The sequence below is a fragment of the Cervus canadensis genome, chromosome 12 (assembly GCF_019320065.1).
Source record: "Cervus canadensis isolate Bull #8, Minnesota chromosome 12, ASM1932006v1, whole genome shotgun sequence".
In the NCBI taxonomy this organism is placed as follows: domain Eukaryota; kingdom Metazoa; phylum Chordata; class Mammalia; order Artiodactyla; family Cervidae; genus Cervus; species Cervus canadensis.
In genome coordinates this window covers 25,245,130-25,265,067 of record NC_057397.1, presented here as the reverse complement: position 1 = coordinate 25,265,067, position 19,938 = coordinate 25,245,130, and the positions used below count along the sequence as shown (strand labels likewise).

General features: G+C 47.7%; 1 protein-coding gene across 4 annotated transcripts in view; it reads right to left on the bottom strand.

The window, feature by feature from the left end:
* The window catches only part of CHD7 (chromodomain helicase DNA binding protein 7), a 184,497-nt gene that overhangs the window by 115,037 nt on the left and 49,522 nt on the right, over positions 1–19,938 (bottom strand). For all 4 annotated transcript variants that reach the window (XM_043483121.1, XM_043483123.1, XM_043483124.1 and 1 more), the window contains exon 2: positions 7,944–9,790. In XM_043483121.1, coding sequence (XP_043339056.1) covers positions 7,944–9,614 — 1,671 coding nt within the window. In that variant the 5' untranslated portion in view covers positions 9,615–9,790. The remainder of the gene's footprint in view (positions 1–7,943; positions 9,791–19,938) is intronic.

Sequence of the window (19,938 nt, the reverse complement as noted above, 5' to 3'; positions counted from 1 at the left end):
GATCATACGCAGGCTGATCCATAAAGTCAATTTAAAAACGAACTTCTTGTTATCTATGATGGTTTTGAGAGTCTCAGAAAATAATACCCTTGTAGAAAATAAAAGCTGCTCAGAGGCAAGACTACCTACCATTTAGCATTCGGCTCATTTCATGCTTTCAGAGTATGGGGCAAAAAGACAGATGGGGTAGAATGTTTTCTTTGCTCTAAGTCTACACTTGGCATTTTCCATTTTAACCCCCTGAATAGCTGGCCTCTGGAATAAACCAGCTGTGCTCAGGGGAAACGCAGGCGGTGCTCACTAAGCAGTAAAATATCCGGACGGGGTGGTCAGAAGAGGCACCTTCAGGCTTCATGAAAGACAGGGGGTTACTGGGATCCATCCAGGAGGGGGATACACTGCCCTAACCCCAGGTGTCCTGAAGACCAGAGCCTAGGGAAGGGGGTGGGCTCAGCAGGGCGGCTGCTCCAGCAGGCCTGGCCCTGTGTGCCTGTCTCTCAGTGTGGGCACCTTGACCACAGCCCCCAGGCACCACTCAGGTCAAATACGCGTTTCCTTCGGAGCTGGTCTGTTTCCTCATCTCCACCAGACATCATCAGGGGTGTCAAAGTGTAAGTCTGTCCGGAGTGGTATTCACAGAGACACGTCCACTCTTAATGAAAAAGGTCCTTTTCTCTACTCCTGACCACAATTTTCATAAACGAGGCAAAAGATGCAGGCCCACTTTTTCCATGAAATGTATTTAGTAGTTGCCAATTACTCTGCTTGTGTCTGCAATTCTGTTATGTACCGGGTGAACTGAGAGGATTTCTCTATTTGACATTTACCAGGAAAAGGGTTTCCCAGAAAAGCTATTTTTTTTTTTAAGCTATTCATAACACATCACGGAAGACAGAAGGGGAAAAGCTGCACCACTGATTCTTTTGGATCCTTTTTAATCTCCCATGGGAAAATTAGGACACAGGCATTATTATCCATCACCTCAATCTAAGTGGTCCTTTAAAGATGCATTCTGCTTCTGTCCTCCTTCACCATGACTGTATTTCAGGACCAAATTAATGAGAGAAGCACAAATGCATCCAAAACATATGTGTTCTAAGGACACAGTGGCGCTTCCTAGGTGGCATAGTGGTAAAGAACCCACCTGCCAATGCAGGAGACAGACGCAGATTCAATCCCTGGGTCAGGAAGATCCCCAGAGGAAGAAATGGCAACCCACTCTAGTACTCCTGCCTGGAGAATCTCAAGGACAGAGGAGCCTGGTGGGGTCACAGACTCAGACATGACTGACCGTGCACACACACAAGTGTTGCATATCCTAAAAACCTCACCAGGACTTGCCCACCTCAGGGTATACTCAATGAATCTACACCTTTGTAGATTTGAGCGGGATGAGTTATTCAGAAACTCAGAAGTACACCGGTGACTTGTAGGACAACCCACAAGCTCTTCAAGAGGAAAATGACAACCGGAGCTTTCCCTCTGGGTAGTTCTCACCGGCGTCCACCCAGCCCCATTCTCCACTCTCTCCCTCTTCCCAAGGGTGGTGCTGGGTCCCTCTGCACCCTCCCAGTGCACCCGTGGACACGGAGCCTGGTCTGAGGGTCATGCGGGGGAAAGGGGAGTCCCCCTGGCCCTGGTCCCACAGTCCAGTAACACTGAGGGACACGCAGGGGCCTGGGCTCACTCCCTCTCTCTCTGCCCTCACGTCTCCTAGCCTTCCAACTCTCTCCTCGCCTACCTTTTCCCACCCTCCACTCAACTCAGTTGGTATTTCACAGCTCAGCAGACACATCACCTGCCCAGAACACCCTCCCAGGCCCCCACCTCGCCTCCTAAGACTGGGTGATGAGCTGCCCCCAGCACACAAGCTCACCCCCACAGTGTGCCTTCCAGAGGCGGCCCGCACCCCCTCCGCCCAACAAGCCCTCCTCCTCTCCCCCAGGGAGCAGCATGGGGAGCCTGAGCGTCTGCGAACTGCTCCCATGAACCAAGGAAAGGGAGTCCAACAGCTCTGACCATACGCGACCCTGGGATGAATGCTTGGGGTCATTCCCCCAACTCCGCAGCAAGCAATTCTAAACGCCTGCCCGACGACAATGGGTCACTTTTGAGTCCCCACCAAGTGTCTGACAACAGGTTAGATTCTAACGGACGTTCCCACTCCTCCCCCTGTGCCTTTAACCAAGAGGGTGGGTCACCCCTCATTCTGGAGAGAAAGCAAGGGGCTCTGTCTCTCCGCTTAGGTGGAATCGCTTGCTCTGGGGGCGTGGGGTCAGGAATCAGTTGGTAGTTTTCCTACCAAGAAACTGTGGACTCCAAGGTCTACACTGCCGCCTCCACATGGCTGGTTGTCAGAGCAGGGCTCGGGGAGCTCAGGGCATTTTTTTGTAGGTGACACTGAGATGTCACCAAGCCTCTCACACGCATTCTCTCCGAACGCACGTGGACTTGGCCAGACAGCGGCTCATGACCTGCCTGCAGACTGCAGGAGGAAGCAGCTGTCGGAACGTAACATCTCAGAAAAGGTGAACAGTGCCACTGAGGTTTTGTTCTCTTGGAACACAGTTGCTTGGCAGCTGAAGATGTGATGAACGTTAACACATAATGGTTTATTATTTTTTACTCATTTGGCAAACAAGTAACAAATATTTCAAACTGTCCTTGTTTTAAATTTCTAAGACAACAAATATTAACACATAAAACTCACATAAAGAATCTTGAGAGTCAATTATATATGGCTGAGTCCCTTCACTGTTCACCTCAAACTATCACAACATTGTTAATTGGCTATATCCCAGTATAAAATGTTCTTGGTGTTAAAAACAATAAAAACAGAAAGAATCCTGAGAGGCACCAACAATTTTAAGGAGCATAAAAGGGACTGAGATGCAGAGAAAGACAAATACTGTATGATTTCACTTACATGTGGAATCTAAAAAAGCTAAACCAATGAACAAACATAACAAAACAGGAACAGTCATAGACACAGAGAACGCACAGGTGACTGCTGGAATGAAGTGGGTGGAGGGGAAGAGAAATAGGTGAGGGTGACTGAGAGGGACAAACTCCCAGTTACAAAACAAATGAGCCACAGCCGTGAAAGGTACAGTGTGGCGAACACGGCCCCCGATTACCTAACCTCTTTGCATGGTGACATATTGTAACCGGACTTACTGTGGTGACCAGTTTGAAATGCACAGATATTTCAAAGCACCGTGTCGTGTAACAGAAACTAACACTACAGTGCTGTAGGTCAATTACACCTGAAATACAAACAAAAAACTCATAGAAAAAGAGATGAGATTTGTGGTTACCAGAGGCAGGGGCTAGAGGAGAAGGAATTGGAGGAAGGTGGTAAACGGTACAAGCTTCCAGTTATAAGATAAATAAGTACCAGGGGTACAGTGTACGACATAATAAACACTGCTGTATATTATATGTAAAAGCTGATATGAGCGGAGAGCCGAAGAGGCCTCATCACAAGAAAAAAAAATTTTTTTTTGCTTCTTTAATTTTGGACTTAGATGATGGGTGCTCACGAAACTTATTCTATCACTTCATAACGTATGTAAATCAAATCATTATACCATACTCCTTGTACACTTTATACAGGGCTACAGGTCAACTATATCTCAATAAAACTGGAAGAAAAAAATTAAAATATAAATGAACTATTCAATGATTGATAGGAAGGAAGGAAGGAGGGAGGGAGGGTGGGTGGTCTGAGATACAGAGGGAAACTACTGTCCTAATCAGCTGTTGAAAAGAAATAGAAGCTAGGTTTTCTCTTTCCCTCTAAGTTGTGTCATCAAATCATCAAGCTAGTCTGGAGCTAACATTAAAGACTGTGTCCACACAATGAACATATGGCCCCATGAACTCTGGCATCTGTTCTAATATTCTCCTTTGCTGACTCTTCATTATAAAGTTAGACTTATCTTCAAAGATACTTAAACGTGATAGAATTTTAAAAATATCTGTTCACTACCCATGAAACATCTAAAAAACATAAACTTCTATTCAAACATTAAAAAAAAACAACTCAAGATAAAAAAGTCAATAATCCTATCTGAATGTGCTAATTCAGCAAATTACATCAATATTTCAACTTAATTTGGTAATTTCCCTGCTACACAGCATGGTTTTGAACCACCATTGTGTCATATACGAAGTGTAAAATAATTTTAGTAGTTTTAAAGCAAAACATAACCAGATAGACGATTTGCTTGAGTGGCATGTGAGTCAGTCCTAGGGAGAGAGAGGTGTTGGGGTTACTCAACTATCCACTCCATTAAACTCACCACACCCAGAAACATGGGCTAAAAGGGGGGTGATATTTGCACAAGTCAAATTTAATGTTTCATAACTAAGGCCATATTTCATAAACATGTAGCCTGTTCCTTAAAAATAAAAGTGACTTTATATCGTATTCAGTACACATGAAATGACATGAATTACAAAGTAAGGTTCTCACTGCAGCAGATCAGAAAGTAGAACCTAAAAGAGAATTGACATTTACGGGTTTCCCTGGTAGCTCAGACAGTAAAGAATCTGCCTGCAATGCAGCAGACCTGGGTTCAATCCCTGGGTTGGGAAGATCCCCTGGAGGAGGGCATGGCCGCTCACTCCGGTGTTCTTGCCTGGAGAATCCCATGGACAGGTGAACCTGGAGGGCTACAGTCCATGGGGCCACAAAGAGTCGGACAAAACTGAGCAACCACAGGCTAGAGATCACACTCTCACGATATGAGTATATTGCCCTACTTGACCTCAACACCCTTTGAGATGGGCACTTCTTCCTATCTTACTGATGATGAATCTGAGGTTCGGAGAGGGTAAGAAATTATCTCAGGTCACCAAGCAAATAAGGAGGAGAGCTGTAATTCAAACACCCTTCTGATTTCAAAGCCTACGGTCATCTTGAGACTTTACGCTTCTCTAGTACAATTTTCAGAACCGAGTGCTTCAAAAGCTGAAGAGGTTCTGTAAAGTTGAGGAGAAAGGAAAAAAAGCAAATACCATGCAAAAAAATGTTTAAAAGGCAACTAAGATAATAAAAATACCTCAAATCTACTTGTTTAATATACCTCATAAACAGTTCCAGGTTAGTCTATGATGGTGTGCTCAAGAGGATGGAGCTGGTGATAAAGGGAAATGCACTTGGTGGCCACCGGTATCTGCCAGGGCACAGACCCCAGGCACTAGGGGACTCAGAGCCCACACACTCATCTATGTCCTCTAAACCTCTGTTAAGACATCTGAGCTCTTAAAACGAGGGAAAGCTGGAGGAGGCCAGCAGTTTCCACCCAGGGATGGGATTACAGTCTCCCCCACACTGTGCTTGTCCTCCAGGGAGGAGAGAAGATGCTGGGACCAGGAGATGTCTAAGGACCATTGCTCTGAGAAGATCCCATGTTCAGTAACAAACTTTAGGGGGAACAAGAAGGGAATACTTCCTGGGAACTAGGTCAAGCTCCTTTCGGCCCTAGGAGCCACCCAGGTGGGCCAAGGCCCCAGCAGCTGGTAGACAGCCCTCCTGCCCTCCCTCCCTGCCGTCCACAGTCTCGGGAGCCCGTTCCCAGCACTGCAGGTGAGGCTCCAGGACAGGAAGCGGCTCTCTCTGGGGGAGCACAGGCCAGGTGGCTGAGGCCCTTGTGACCCCCCAAACTCCGGACCCCTCCTGAGAATTCCCAAGTGTGTCAGGCCTGTGAGCACAGCTTCCCCAAACCCCCACTGTGTCCTGAAGTCCCCCAGAGACTTCCTGACCTTCACTTCCCTAGTCCCACCAAGGCAGAAATTCTGAGTCTCTGATCTAAATGCCTCTCCACCCTCGATGCCCCCTAAAAGGCTCTGCTTCCAGACCCCACCCTTTTACTTGCATGTAGCTTCATTCTCTCCCATTCCTATTCCCCAATCCTTGGTCCCTGGTCACACTGTCCTCACAAGACCTGGGCTCCAGCCTCACAGCTCATCTCCAGGTTCCCCCACCAGCCCAGGCACTGTCTTATCCATTATCACTGGTGAAGTCCAAATTCTTTAAAGCAGAATATAGACCTCTATGCCCAGGCCCTGCCTGCAGCGAACTCAACAACCCATGCCCCCTCTGATGTACTTGCAAAGCGTCCTCAGTTCACACCCCTGGCTAAGTCCTGACCAGGTTCCAAGCGCCCTCATCAACAGGCACCGCCTCTCTGCACACCTGTCGCGTAACCATGCATGGTCTTTCCCTCTGGTTTATACTTTCACGTATCGATCATGTTTTCCCAAATTGATTACAAGTTCGTTAGGAATGAGCACTGTGCCTTACAGCTCTAAAATCACACTGTGCCATCCACGCTCAGGGCTGCAATCACAGTGGAAGATCAATATGTATTTCTGAACAGCACTCCAAATACTCTCTATGTACAGACATTAATTTATTTTTCCTAGACCTAGGGCACAAACACCAACACTTATAATAGAAAGATGTCTTTGGCAATACTAGAGCTTAAAACCTAAATCTGTCTGCTTATAAATTCTGTAAGATGAAATCCCAGCTGACAAAAAGGAAGACCTCTGCTTTCAGTGCTAGGTATCCAAATCTGTTATGAGACTGAACCCTTTCTGTGGATTGTCGTTTACTATGATTTTCTGCAGGGTGTAAGTTAAGTTCACACTAACATTCAACAGCTGGTTCAGAAGACCACATGTTGTAGGGAAAATAACAACAAAATAAAATTTAATATTTATTAAAATACTATTTATAATTTTTAATTAAATCATCACCGACTCAATGGACATGAGTTTGGGTAAACTCCGGGAGTTGGTGATGGACAGGGAGGCCTGGTGTGCTGCAGTCCATGGGATCGCAAAGAGTTGGACAGCACTGAGCAACTGAACTGAACTGAAAATATGATTGATAAAAATTATTTAAAAATAATGATTTCCTAAAAGAGGTGGGAAGCACTACCACAAACACATGAAATGGTGCTGGAAACCAAGGCTCAGTGTATTTTTAAATCGGAGAGAGGGGTAGAGAGAACAGCATAGAAGAATAAAGAGAAGGGAAAAACACTTGGGTCCAATATCCACCTCCCCACTGGCAATGAGAACAGAGCTCCTTGCAAGCAGGACCTGGGTTTGGCTTTTCTATGCACTCTTAGCTCCAGCACAAGTCCTGGGACAGGAGGATTCAAGATTTATTCATTTATTTTTTTGAAAAAGTAGATAAATGCACAGCCACTAAGTGAGAGAGTAAGTTAAGGAACTAATAGAAGGATGGTGACTGCAGCCATAAAATCAGAAAACGATTACTTCTTGGCAGGAAAGAGATAACAAACCTAGACAGTTTGAAAAGCAGACACGTTACTCTGCCAACAAAGGTCCGCACAGTCAAGGCTATGGTCTTCCCAGTGGTCACATAAGGTTGTGAAAGCTGGACCAGTAAAGAAGGCAGAACGCCGAAAAATTGATGCCTTCAAACTGTGGTGTAGGAGAAGACTCCTGAAAGTCCCTTGGACCCTAAGAAGATCAAACCAGTCAATCTTAAGGGAAATCAACCCTACATGTTCACTGGAAGGACTGATGTTGAAGCTGATGTTCCAATATTTTGGTCATCTGATGCGAACAGACAACTCATCGGAAAAGTCCCTGATGTTGGTAAAGATTGAGGGCAGAAGGTGAAGAGTGTGTCAGAGAATGAGGTGGCTGGATGGCATCACTAATGCAATGAACATGAACATGGGCAAACTTCAGGAGATGGTGAAGGACAGGAAAGCCTGGCGTGCAGCAGTCCATGGGGTCACAAAGGTCGGATACGACTGAACAAGAAATAGAGGGAAAAAAGAGAGATTCTGGAGCAGCTTACAAGACGACAAAGGACCTGGAAGTGCAGCAGCGTTCCCCAAAGTTAGAGGGAAACTTCAGGAGAGCCGCGTCACCGCGAGGCCGCGCCCCCTTACCTGAGGCACAGGCACTTTCTGCGGGGTGCTCTGGGGCGAGGGGTGGAGCTGCGCCCAAGGCTGGTGGTGCGGGTGCGGGGGTGAAGCCTGGTGGTGCAGGCCCGGGTGCGGCTGCAGCGGAGGGCAGCTGGGCAGCTGCTGGAAGGCCGGCTGCGGCCCGGGGTGCTGCTGGCCGGGGAGCAGGCGGTCCTGGACGGCCTGCGGGTCGGCGAGGCCCACACCGGGGCAGCCGTTGGGCCTCAGGTGCGGGGCCGGGGACATGCCCAGGAACGGGCGCGCCGGCGGCAGGCTCCGCGGGCCCAGGCTCCTCGGTCCGAGCCCCAGGGCGCCGCCGGGCGGCTGGTGAGCGGGCTGCGGGTGCGGCATGCTCGGGTAGCCGCCCACGTCCATGGGGGCGCTGCCGGGCCGCACCTGCGGGGGCGGCGTGCCCGCCGCGCTGCTGCTCATCGCTTTCAGGGGTGACATGGGAGGCGGGGAGGCGTACGATCCCTGAGGCTGCGAAGGGTGCATAGTTTGCGCATTCATTTGGTTCAGTGAGCCGCTGGGGTGGACGGGCTGCTGGTGCAGGAGTCCTGGGGCGCTGCCGGGCGGGAATCCCACCGCGCTGGGGTACCTCGGGACGGACTGGTTCAGGGGAGCGCTATTGGTAAGGCCTAGGTTCTGGTTCATCCCTGTACTGTTAACTAATCCCTGATTTAGGTTGCTGTAAGGATAGCGGGAGTACTGCCCTGAGTTGTTTATAGTGGGTGAGGGGACTGTCTGGCTCCGAGAACTAAAGGTGAGGGTCTGCGGCCTCACGGCCCCTTGCGGAGCGGGGTTGGGGGAGAACCGGGGGCTGTGGGCCACCGAGTCCCCATGGAGAGCGGTGGGGGGGTGGTGGTGGAAGGGCTGCACCGCGTGGCGCAGGCTCGGGGCCACCCCGGGGCTCTGCGGGGGGCCGTGCGACAGGTGGCCCGGGCTGGGGCCAGCGATGAAAGGGTTTCCCTGACTCAGGCCCTCCTGGCCCGGGGGAAACTGGCCCATCCTCGGCTGCGGCTGGCCGTGCTGCGGCATGGAGAAGTCCCCCCGCGCCAGGTAACCTCCTAGCTGCTGCAGGTGCGGGGGGTGGCCCTGCCCGGGGGGGCCCGATGGGGCCGGCTGGGTCTGCGGAGGTGGCGGCGGCGGCGGCGGCGGCTGGTAGGGGGCTCGGATCTGCTCGGGCAGCTGCACGGCCCGGGGGCCCCACATGGAGCTGCCATCCACAAAGGACTGGCCCCCGTGCCTCTCGTTCTGCAGGCCCGGGTAGACGCCCATCTGGCCCCCGCCGCCGCCGCCCCCGCCGCCCCCGTGGGGGACCTGGGGGACGGGAGGGGTGTGGTACTGCGAGTGAGGAGAAGCCAGTCCGTTCCCGGGGGCATTGCTCAGCATTCTGTTGGGCTGGTCCATCAGGTGCATCTTCTGCGGCTCGTACTGGTTATAGTGATCGAAGTGGGTCAGCTTGCTTTGATTCTGGTTGGTGGAGGGATGGTGGAGGGAAGGCTGCAGGGAGGCGAAGCCTTGGTCTATAGGCATCTGCTGACCCATGGGGTTCACGGGGTTTTCAGGGTAACCACATTCGCCCAGGCCTTCGAGGCCCTCATTGAAAATATTCCCGTCCTCGCCAAAAAGACTCATCATTCCTGGATCCGCCATCTTCTCCCAGCACACGGCTGGCTCCTCCAGACCAGAGCGCGGGAGCTCGTCTGTGCTTCACTTCACTGAGGGCTTGTCCTCAGAGCCTATAATCCTGACTAATCTTCTTCATGTCACTCCATATTTCTTTAATTCTCTTGGACCCTGCAGTGTCAGGCAAAGTCTGGATCGAGGTCCTGGAAGGGATCGGGAGGTAGTGGAGAGGAAGGAAGAAAACAAAGAATTAGGGACAAATGATAATAATAATAATAAAAAAAAACCTGCCAGCATTTTACGCGTTTGAATTTGGTCTCCACCAACAATACTAATCTAGCCCCCTCGCTGAGCCATATTTTATAAATCTAGTTCACTTTAAGAGAAACTCATTAGCTTCTACCAGAAGCATTGTTATGATCGGTTACTTAGAAAGCAAGCAAACACTAACCTTAACCTTAAATTAATCCATTCACTACACTTCCTCGCGTTCCATTCTTGGATGGAACAGAACAAAAGAACACAACATGAAGCAGCAGCAGCTGCCACAGCAGGCCAGCAGATGCATGACTATCGCCAAGCAGCCCATCTGCTGCACTAAAGCCCTGGAAATGCTCCGGTTACCAACAGCCCGCCCTTAACCTTATTCCCCTGAGCAGTGTAATCAGATGAGCAGCCGCTGCACCGAGGGCTGTGAAAAGCTCAACTTAGTTAAATTGACTAGAGGATTATACAAATACCAAAATCAGTCATTTCGTACAAATTGGATATTTACGGCCCACATACAACCAACGAGGAAATGGCAACAGGGACGTCGAAGGAGACAGCGGCGGCAAAAATACTGGAAGGCCCGCTTGCAGGTGGTGTGACCACTCATCACTTCCTTAAATCTGATGGCAGAAACAGACGAGGCCAGACAGAGACCGGAAGGAAGACTTTCATTCTCCAGCATCCCCCGCTCACCCCCACCAGAGGAAGTCCCACCACAGGTTCATCACTCACCCACCAGCCCCAGGCTCTAGGAATGGACCACCGTGTGTCTGCTCGGACAGACTCTAGTTGGACGGACAGTTTCTAAACGATGACCGTTCTCTTTGGTAGAGACAGAAAGCCTTCACCCAAACTGTTCAAAACTGAAACTTTTAACAGAATAAAATTCAAAATGTCTCTGCAGCCCTCTCCCTTGCCCTGACCTCTTCTGGGACCAGGCAGGCCAGAGCAGGTAGGGTAACGGGGAGCAGGCCGGCCCATCTGCATCCCAGGGTCACAGCACGTGGTGGATACTAAGTAACACTCTGTGCTTTATGCAAACACTTCCTAAGGACTCTGTATCAGATGAAAATAACGGATTTAAACAATGTTTCCACAATCAAAACAGGAAAGTTTTTTTTTTCAATGCTAATTAAATCGACAGGCCTAATAAAGAACTAATTCACATAGGAAAAATGTCCAAAATCTTAAACATCTTTGGAATTTAACTCATTTTTTTCCCCTCTTTCATAAGCACACGAAGCATTGTGTGATACTGCCCAACTTGAAAAAACAGTATCTTGTTGAAGAATTTCAAAAGGGATGTTATAAACAGGCCCGGCCATAAATCCTACTGACACCCATCCACATAAGCATGGGAAAGGGGCCGGCTGGAGGGCTGGCCAGCACCTCCAGCACTGTTGAGAACTCACCCCAAGACAGATCGAAATTCAGATTCCACCCGTCCTATTCTAACACGCCCCCAACAAGGGGGGGATCTTCGCCTACAGAAAATGTAAACAGCATTCCTGCTTGCTGTCAGAGCTACAGACAGAACACCTGAGAGGGTCTCCAGGTCGGCAGTGCTCAGGCGACAGCTGTCAGCTGAAGCCAAAGGTCTCTTCACTTGGCCGCTAACTGCCGTGAATTTTCTGATCTTACTTTCTCCAAAAACAGGGGTCAGATGGGTGGAAATAAGGTGAGCATGAAAGCCATTTTATTTACAGACACGCTGCTTCACTACACAGCTGCTTTAAAATTCAAACTCAGGAGCAGTCGAAATCTCCAGTGCCAAATGAAACAAATATTTATAAATTGAATTTACTCCTAAAAAGCCTACACAGTCAGTCTTCATTTATTCAAGGCTCATTCTGGCTTTCAAGGAAATAAATACCGGAATGGACTTGATAATAGCTTAAACCAGCCGTGCAGACTAACCACTTACCAAAATAACCTTTCAAATTAGCTTAAGGAAGGTAGCGTCTAAGTTGCATGTCCTGGATGGCCTTATTTTATAGGATAATGGCTTCATCCTCCCAGGCCCTCCACATGTCACAGGAGGACTGTATGGGGTTCTCAGCTAGCCTCTAGGGAAAAAGAGCCTGGAGGAGTGGATGACCTGGGACACCACACTCCGAGCACTGCCGGCCTGGAGAAGCAGCCGGGAGCTGGCACTCACTTTAGAAGGCTAAGGAGCAAGGGAAAGAGAACTTGCCTTCAGGCCAGGGAAGGGACAGAGCAGAACACACATTGCGAGTAATCCTACCCAACACTTGGGTCTCTGGTTCCCTGCTCCTCCCACCCAGGGGCCACCTCCCAGCAGCAGGGAAAACGGCAGTTATGGGGCACAGTGAATGTGCCACCTACCAGAGCTGCGGCCCCAGGCAGGTGAAGTCCAGGCAGAGGAGCCCAAACACTACGGCTCCAGTCTGCCCCTGGTAACCACTTGCACTTGCTGGGGCAGCCACCACCCAGCCTGCCCCTTTCCTGACCTCGAGACTCACTCTGCTGGCGACTATGCGAGGAATCCATCTGGTAGCTGGACTTCATATTTCTGATCTGAGCTAATCTAATTAATTTATTTTGGTCTTTTTTTTTTTTAATTTGATCAAGACCATTTGAATGCCCACTTTTCCCAAGTCACAGCTGCAACACTTAATTTTGTTCTTATCAAAGATATTCATATAAGCTTCCTTTCAGGAGGGCTGGCCCTTGTCTCCATTCATGGTCTATGTTTTCTGTGTCTACACCACCACTGTCCAACGAAGCCACATAGGTGATTTTGAATTTTCTAGTAGTCACATTTAAAAAGTAGCCCCCAAAAGAGTGAAATTAATTTTAATAATTTTTATTTATCCCACATATGCAAAATATGATCTCTTCAACATGTAACTGATATGAATGAGACAGTTTACATTTTCAGTACTGTCTTTGAAACCCAATCTATACTTCACACATACAGTATTTCTTAATTCCTACTAGAGCCACATTTCAAATCAGAAAGGAACACATGGGTGCAATAGCCACCACACAAGATGGCACAGGTATAATTATTAAAAATAAGAAACAGAAATACAAGTTATCAGTGTTATCAAATAATTCTCATCATTATCACTTCAGAAATAAATTTTCAAGATGTATTTATGTTTGATTTGGCTTTAAGTGAAAATCAAGTTAAATCTCAAATCGTGTTTTATGTATTCAAAACATATTTATTGAGTCCCTACTGTGATCCAGGCACTGATCACAACTGCCAGAGGTGTATCAGTGAATAAAAACAAAGTTCCAGGACTTCCTTGGTGGTCCAGTGGCTAAGACTCTGTGCTCCCAGTGCTGGCGGCTAGGGTTCGATCCCTGGTCAAGGGAACTAGATATCACATGCCGCAACTAACAGTTTGCCTGCCACAACTAAAAGATCTTACACACTGCAACTAAGACCTGAAGCTGTCAAATAATAATAATAATAAATAAAAACAAAGTTCCCTTTTGTCCTCTTCGAGGTTACATTCATCTGTAGTTTTAAAGTTTATTTAAAACTTTTTAAATAAAAATTAAGATTCATGGGTTATGGTATAAAATTTAGGATACCATTTTACAAAATATTTCTTGGTAATTCATGATGACAAGTGCTTTAACTGTGTCTGATATTATATACATTTTAGTACAGACACCTATAATGAGGACACAATCAGGTCTTTCTGCTCAGCACCCTACTAGCAAGTATTTTCTGAGTTCAGAAGGTATCTGGGGGTGTGTCTGGGGTGAAAAGAGGCACAAGGAGACAGCCCAGCTAAGGGAGTCGTGGACACCTGACCTGAGGCTTGCTGTGCAACCAGTGATGAAAATTTAGAGCTGGCCAGTGCTTTGCAGATCTCCTAATCTAAGCCTCTCTTCATTTTACAGATGAAGAACACTTCTATGGACTGAGAAGAGTAAACCTCTGATACAAAATATTTTAACGACAAACAGTTCCCAAAGATCAAAGAAAAATGTACAGATGAAATGTCAGCGAGGGCAAAAGATTAAAGGTCTTAGACGGGGTCCTATTTATTCAGAGATTGGTCACTAAAATAACTGCTGAAACCACCAAACAGAAGAGAGTTTCCTTTCAAGATAATTTTCACTTATACGGTCTGTAATGTTTAGGAAGCAAGCCCATTCTAGCACCATATTGAGGCTACTGGTTAATATTTTGGGGAGTAAGTAGGCTGCAAACTAGCAACTCCAAAAAGCAAGTAAACAGCACCCAGGAAAGGGGGGTGGACAAAAGCAGGGAGTAAGACACACCAGAATGAAAGAAAAAGCTGTCTGAAAATACATATTAATATTTTGAAGGTAATCTCTGACTTTCCAAAGCTTGCATAAACAACAATTTACTGCCATGCTCTGGTTCAGGTAGGATGGCGTCTGTGTCGTCAGGTGTTAATTTGGTGTCTCAGTGACCTGGAAAGTCAGACAGGAGAGAGGTGAACACAGAACACCTTTCTTTTCCCCAGGCAAAATACTCACTGCAGGTCAAGCACTCTGTATCCGGCTGTGGCAGTCAAATGCCATCCGGGTGCCACCCACTTTTTCGTAAGAATCCAACCCATGGGGCAAGTGTGAAGTCAGCTGCCCTGTAGAGCCAGTGACCACCTTAGTGTAACACAGCTTGATGCGCTTCCTTCTCTCTGCATTTTTCTCCCCCACCTCCCAGGAGCCTGAGGTTTGCGATATAATTTGATTGCTGTTCTCAGGACTGAGGGGAGCACTTGGCAGCATTTCCAAGGGAGTGTGGAGTGGCAGAAAAAAAGGCACCTCCTCACCCTCAGCACAACCACGGCGATGTCTCAGACCACAGATCACATCAGAGTGGGGAAGGACCCCCAGCCGACAGCAGGGATGCACAGAGAAGGCTCCAAATGGCTGGGCTGCTCCTCACAGAGAGTCCTTCCAGCTCCATCACCAGGTCTGTGGACGGTGATCCCTGCACCATGCTATGGGCCCCCAGCAACCGCCAGGGAAAGCAGGGGCCTGCCCAGGCCGCCGCTTGATGTGGGAGGAGGCAATGAGCCCACACACCGACCCAGATGGAGCGGCAGGAAGACCTCCAAGTGACCAGCATCAGCTCCCCGCCGGTCAGCTCCAGGTTTGCCTCCTGGATGGACCAAAGTACACCGTTCCTGGAGCCCCCACCCCCGTGGTAAGACCACATTTTCTCCCTCATTTGTGTGTCCAGGCCATGACTGTGCTGAACCACGCGGCAGTCACTGGCCACGTGTTGCTATTTAAACGAATAAAAACTAAAGAAAATTCTAAATTCAGCTGCTCGGTCGCACAAGCTGCCTTTCAAGTGCTCAACAGGCCGGCATGGCTGGTGGCTGCAGTGCACACGGGGAACACTTCTATCAGGGCAGAAAATACTATGGATGGCAAAGCTACAGAGTTTTCTTCCTAGAGGTAATGTTCTTAGACGAAGACCATATTAAATAGTAGCAACTCTCTTTGATGAAAAAATATTTTCTACTGCTCAGAGATTAGTGTTCTTTTTCAAAGGTCCATACCTACCCCTTGTGATGAAATTTATAGTATTCTTTCCATATATCATAGTTTATGCTAATTAACTTTTAATTATAAAATTTATCCTTTCTGTAATATATACCAACATATATTTCTATTTCTTAATAAATGATTTTTATTAAGTGAGGAATGATTCTCGACTACACAAAATTCAGACACTTAAGAATAATTAATTTCAAAGCCCTCTTCACTTATAGTTGTGCTTAAATAAAGTATTTGCAAGCTTAATTTTAACAACCAAAAATCTACACCACTCCCTTTCTTGGTAGCTTTGTGTATTATTTTCATTAACTATTTTATTGGAAGAAAAAGATGCAGAAAGAATGAAAAAGGATGTGAAGTCTACGTTAGTCCAAGAACCACATGAAAAATAAAACCAAAAACAGGAAATAAGAGCTGTGTTTATATCCATTTATATCACTAGGCAGCCTCCAACGCTGCTGATAATAGTTGAAGAGACACATTTTTCATTGTGTGGCTCAGCTGCCTCCACCCACCTCTTCCACCCAGCCAGATGACGGAAAACCACCCTCAATCCTTCCCAGCATTCATTCATTTAAAAAATATCTAATGAGGACCTACTTTGCATAAGCATTTAATAGAGATGGGTAACAGAGTTGAAGGAGCAGACGGGGCCCCTGTTCCAGGTAGCCTGCTGTCCTAATAAAGCCCTGTGGACACCCTGCCCATCCAACCTGGGGATGCTCCTCTCAAACATCTCACTGTCTACTGTCTCCTCCGGTTCACGCTGTTTCTGATGTAATCAGGCGTGGTGGTTTGGTGAAGGATAAAACCTTAAGGCTGAGGGTTCTCCGGAGTCGGGTCTCAACATGCTCACACGGCTGACTGAAGGATCTTCGAGGCCACGCCATGAGTCCTCTCTCGCCCCGGTTAAAAGCCTTAAAGCGGTTCCTCAGCTCCCAGGATGGAACCCAAAGGCTCCAGCAGACTGCATGGCACTCTGTGATCAGACCCCATTGGCCTCCCCATCCTCTGCTCCCCAGTTCCCTTCCCTCCGCCCCGAAACCTTCACCAGTACCCAGGCTGGGTCCGTCAAAGCAGTGCCAGTACTGTGTTTTACTTAACTGGCCACCTCCTCACACCTGCCTCACCTCCACACCTGCCTCCTCACCCCCCGGCCGTGACCGCCTACCTGGGAAGTGTCCTGCCCTTCAGCCCTCCCTCTGCAGGCTGAGTCCAAAGTCCTCCCTAGAACTCCCACCACGCTGGCGCAGGAGCTACAGAGGCACCAAGCAGGCCTTGTTCTGGTTTCTCTACCTGCCTCTCTCCCTGCAGACTGCGGCCTCACCACTGAAGCAGGACACTGGGACCGCCGGCACCCTCTGGGAGCTCCCACCCTCTGGGAGCTGGTGAGACGTGCGGAATCCTGAGCCCACTCTGACCTCCTGCCCCAGGGTCTGCGTGTTATTAACGAGGCACCCGGGTGATTCCTGCACTTGTGGAAGTTTGGGAAGTCCTGCTCACAGACCCTGAGTGCCTCTTGAGCTACAGCTGCGATTCTCCTTGATTAACTAAGAAGGAACCACAAACAACAGGTTGTTGTTTAGTCACTAAGCCACGTCTGACTCTTTGGCTACCTCATGGACTGTAGCCAGGCTCCTCCGTCCATGGGATTCTCTAGGCAAGAATACTGGAGTGGGTTGCCACTTCCTTCTCCAGAGGATCTTCCTGACTGTGTTGATGGAACCTGCATCTCCTGCATTGGCAGGTGGATTCTTTATCACTGAGCCACCTGGGAAGCCCTCAACAACAGGTAACAGGTCTCAAAGAATTACCACGCATAAAACAAAGACATGCCATCTTATATTTAAGGGAAGCATGTCCTGGCATTCGTGACCCACAAAGAAACAAGACTGACCTCATCCAAAGGACTAGGAACAACCCTTAGTGCCAAGTCTCAATCTGTAAGGGTTTACAAACAGTGGACATCCAAAAGTGGTTTAATTTTCAAGATACATCCGTCCACCTGCTTGACAATCATTTTTGCAAGACAAAAAAAAAGTGCAGTTAACATTAATATCTAATGCTATGTTACATAACACCCTATTTCACAGGTTTCTTGCAGAAATACTTCAGTTATTTCTACATAACTTTGAGGAGTCTGGACATTCTGAGCTGCCTTTCAGATAAAGGTGGGTTTTTTTTCTATGTAAGAGTCCTGGGGCTAATAAATTTTCTTTGAAGGCAAGTAATTAAACAGCACTCATCTCACAGTTTATACTAAGTGCCCAGTCTCGGCACTTTTTTTTTCCTTTTCTAAATTGGTCAAAAGACGCAGAGTATCCTATACGTAAGCTGCCCACTAAAGCACAAGAATCAATGTCCTTTAGAGAGCTACCTTTACTACCTGTGATTCAACATGGAAACATCACCCCTGAATTAATCCCTTCCAAGAACTAAGGCCACTGAGAAGACAGCTGAACTGCTCATCTCACTGCAGACACAACACATCCATGGTGATCTTCCCACGTGCAGCTCGGAGTGCCCCATGACAGACCAGTTCATGTCCCAGTAACACTTCAAATAAGCAACACTACATGCAGACAAGGGGTGAGGACAATGTTCAAATACAGAGCTGCACACCCCATGTCCACACAGGCAAACATCTATGTGAAAGAAGTATGTCGATCTATCCCTTATCTTTTTAATGCTACCTTAATTGTATTGTAGATAAAGGAGAAAGCAAATGAAGAGGAACCAGGTCCAGAAATAAGAAAATGGAAATTCTGTGTGATTTATTTGGGATGGGGAAAAGGTCAACTTCAGAAATGTACTTCAACCCACTTAGCAAGGGTATGTGCGGGCAGACTAAAGGAAGAGTAACACAAATTTTATGACATGTGGTGATTGCTTAGTGTGTCTTGCTGAATACTGTAAAACAACCTGGGGTTGTTTAGACAAACAAAATTTGACTGGTGTATAAAGGCAATGATGCCACATGCTTATTAACCCACTTTAAAAAAATGGCATTTGAAAATGTATTTCCCCACTCACTCTAGACCTATTTCAAGCTACTGACTTGGCACGCACAGGTGTGCACACACAGACACACACATCTGGGGGGGGCCAAGCCTACAAGGAGTGAAAAAAGGAGAGAAGGAAGGAAGGGGCTCCCCGGGACCACCTGATCCAGGGTTGCCCCTGTAAAGAGACCCTGAGTCACAGGAGGACACCAAGGGCAACATGCTGAGAGGCTGAAAAGACAGTGCACAGCCAACTGCTCTTGGAAGAATCTCGCTTCTTGTATACTTACTGCAGTTGTCACTGATTAACCAACTGATCTGGCAATTTCCTGCATGCTTTTGCATTTTAAAAGGTTCTGGAAAGCTGTAAGGGGGATCCTGTTTCAGAGAGTTTAAAACTGTACCCCAGTTCAGCCTGGTTGAAAGGTAGGGAGACAGAGTGTGGTTAAACAATCTCCTTGGACACACACCTCCAATGTTCTTTTCCTTCAAGGAAAAGGGGAAAAAAAAAAAAAAACCTTCAGCAATACCGCAGCTGAAAATAATTTATCTATTTTCCTCCGAGAACAGAGCACATGTGATGAGAAGGGAGCCTTACCCATCAACCTGAGCTCACAGCCAGGCCGGGCTTCCTGGTAGTTCAGAGGGTAAAGAATGCAGGAGACACAAGTTCAACCCCTGGGTTGGGAAGATCTCCTGTGAGAAGGAAGTGGCAACGCACTCCAGTATTCTTGCCTGAGAAACCCCACAGACTGAGGAACCTGGCTGGCTACGGTCCATGGAATAGCAAAGAGTCAGACACAACTGAGCAACTAAACAACAACACAGCCAGGCCAACTAAGGGCAGAGGTCTCAGGGTAACCTGGAGGTGTCCTAAGATGCCATATTGAAACGGAGCAGCACCATATAGTCCTTGCCCCCCAACCATGTCCTCTGCATGCCTTTTGCCTGTGAAAAACTTTAGTCAAAGAATAAGATTAATCAGAAAAATGAAAAATATGGAAACAAAAAAACTGTCTAAGGACTAAATAATAATATAGTCATTAAGCATAGTCAAGGACCTTTAGTTCTTTCTCAAGGGCTACAGATAATATTCTGAGCCATATCCTGTGAGTTGTCTTGTAGAAACTAAAGCACCAGGTGGAGAAGTTAACTACATGATGACCAGACTGTACCCAGGACACGAGCTGCCACAGTTCCAAGAACTGACCGCAAAAAAAATGGAAACAAGTGCATCCCGGAACTTAAAATTAACTAAACCTAAAACAACCAAGATGATGCTAGTCAGACAACTCATGACCAATCGAAGATGACCGGTAGAGATGACTGTACTATATTTCTGCATGGAGCACCCCCCACCCCATTATGTTTATAAAAGCTCTCAGGCCCTGCTTGTCAGGGTGGGAGTAGGCCCTCGGACAATGTCCACCACCCTCCCCCTCAGCTGCCGGCATCTGAAATAAAGCAAACTTTCCTTTCCACCAACCTAGCCTGTTTACTGGCTTTTGAACCAGAGGGCTCTCCCCATCCCCCCCACCCGCCACACACACACCTCCTTT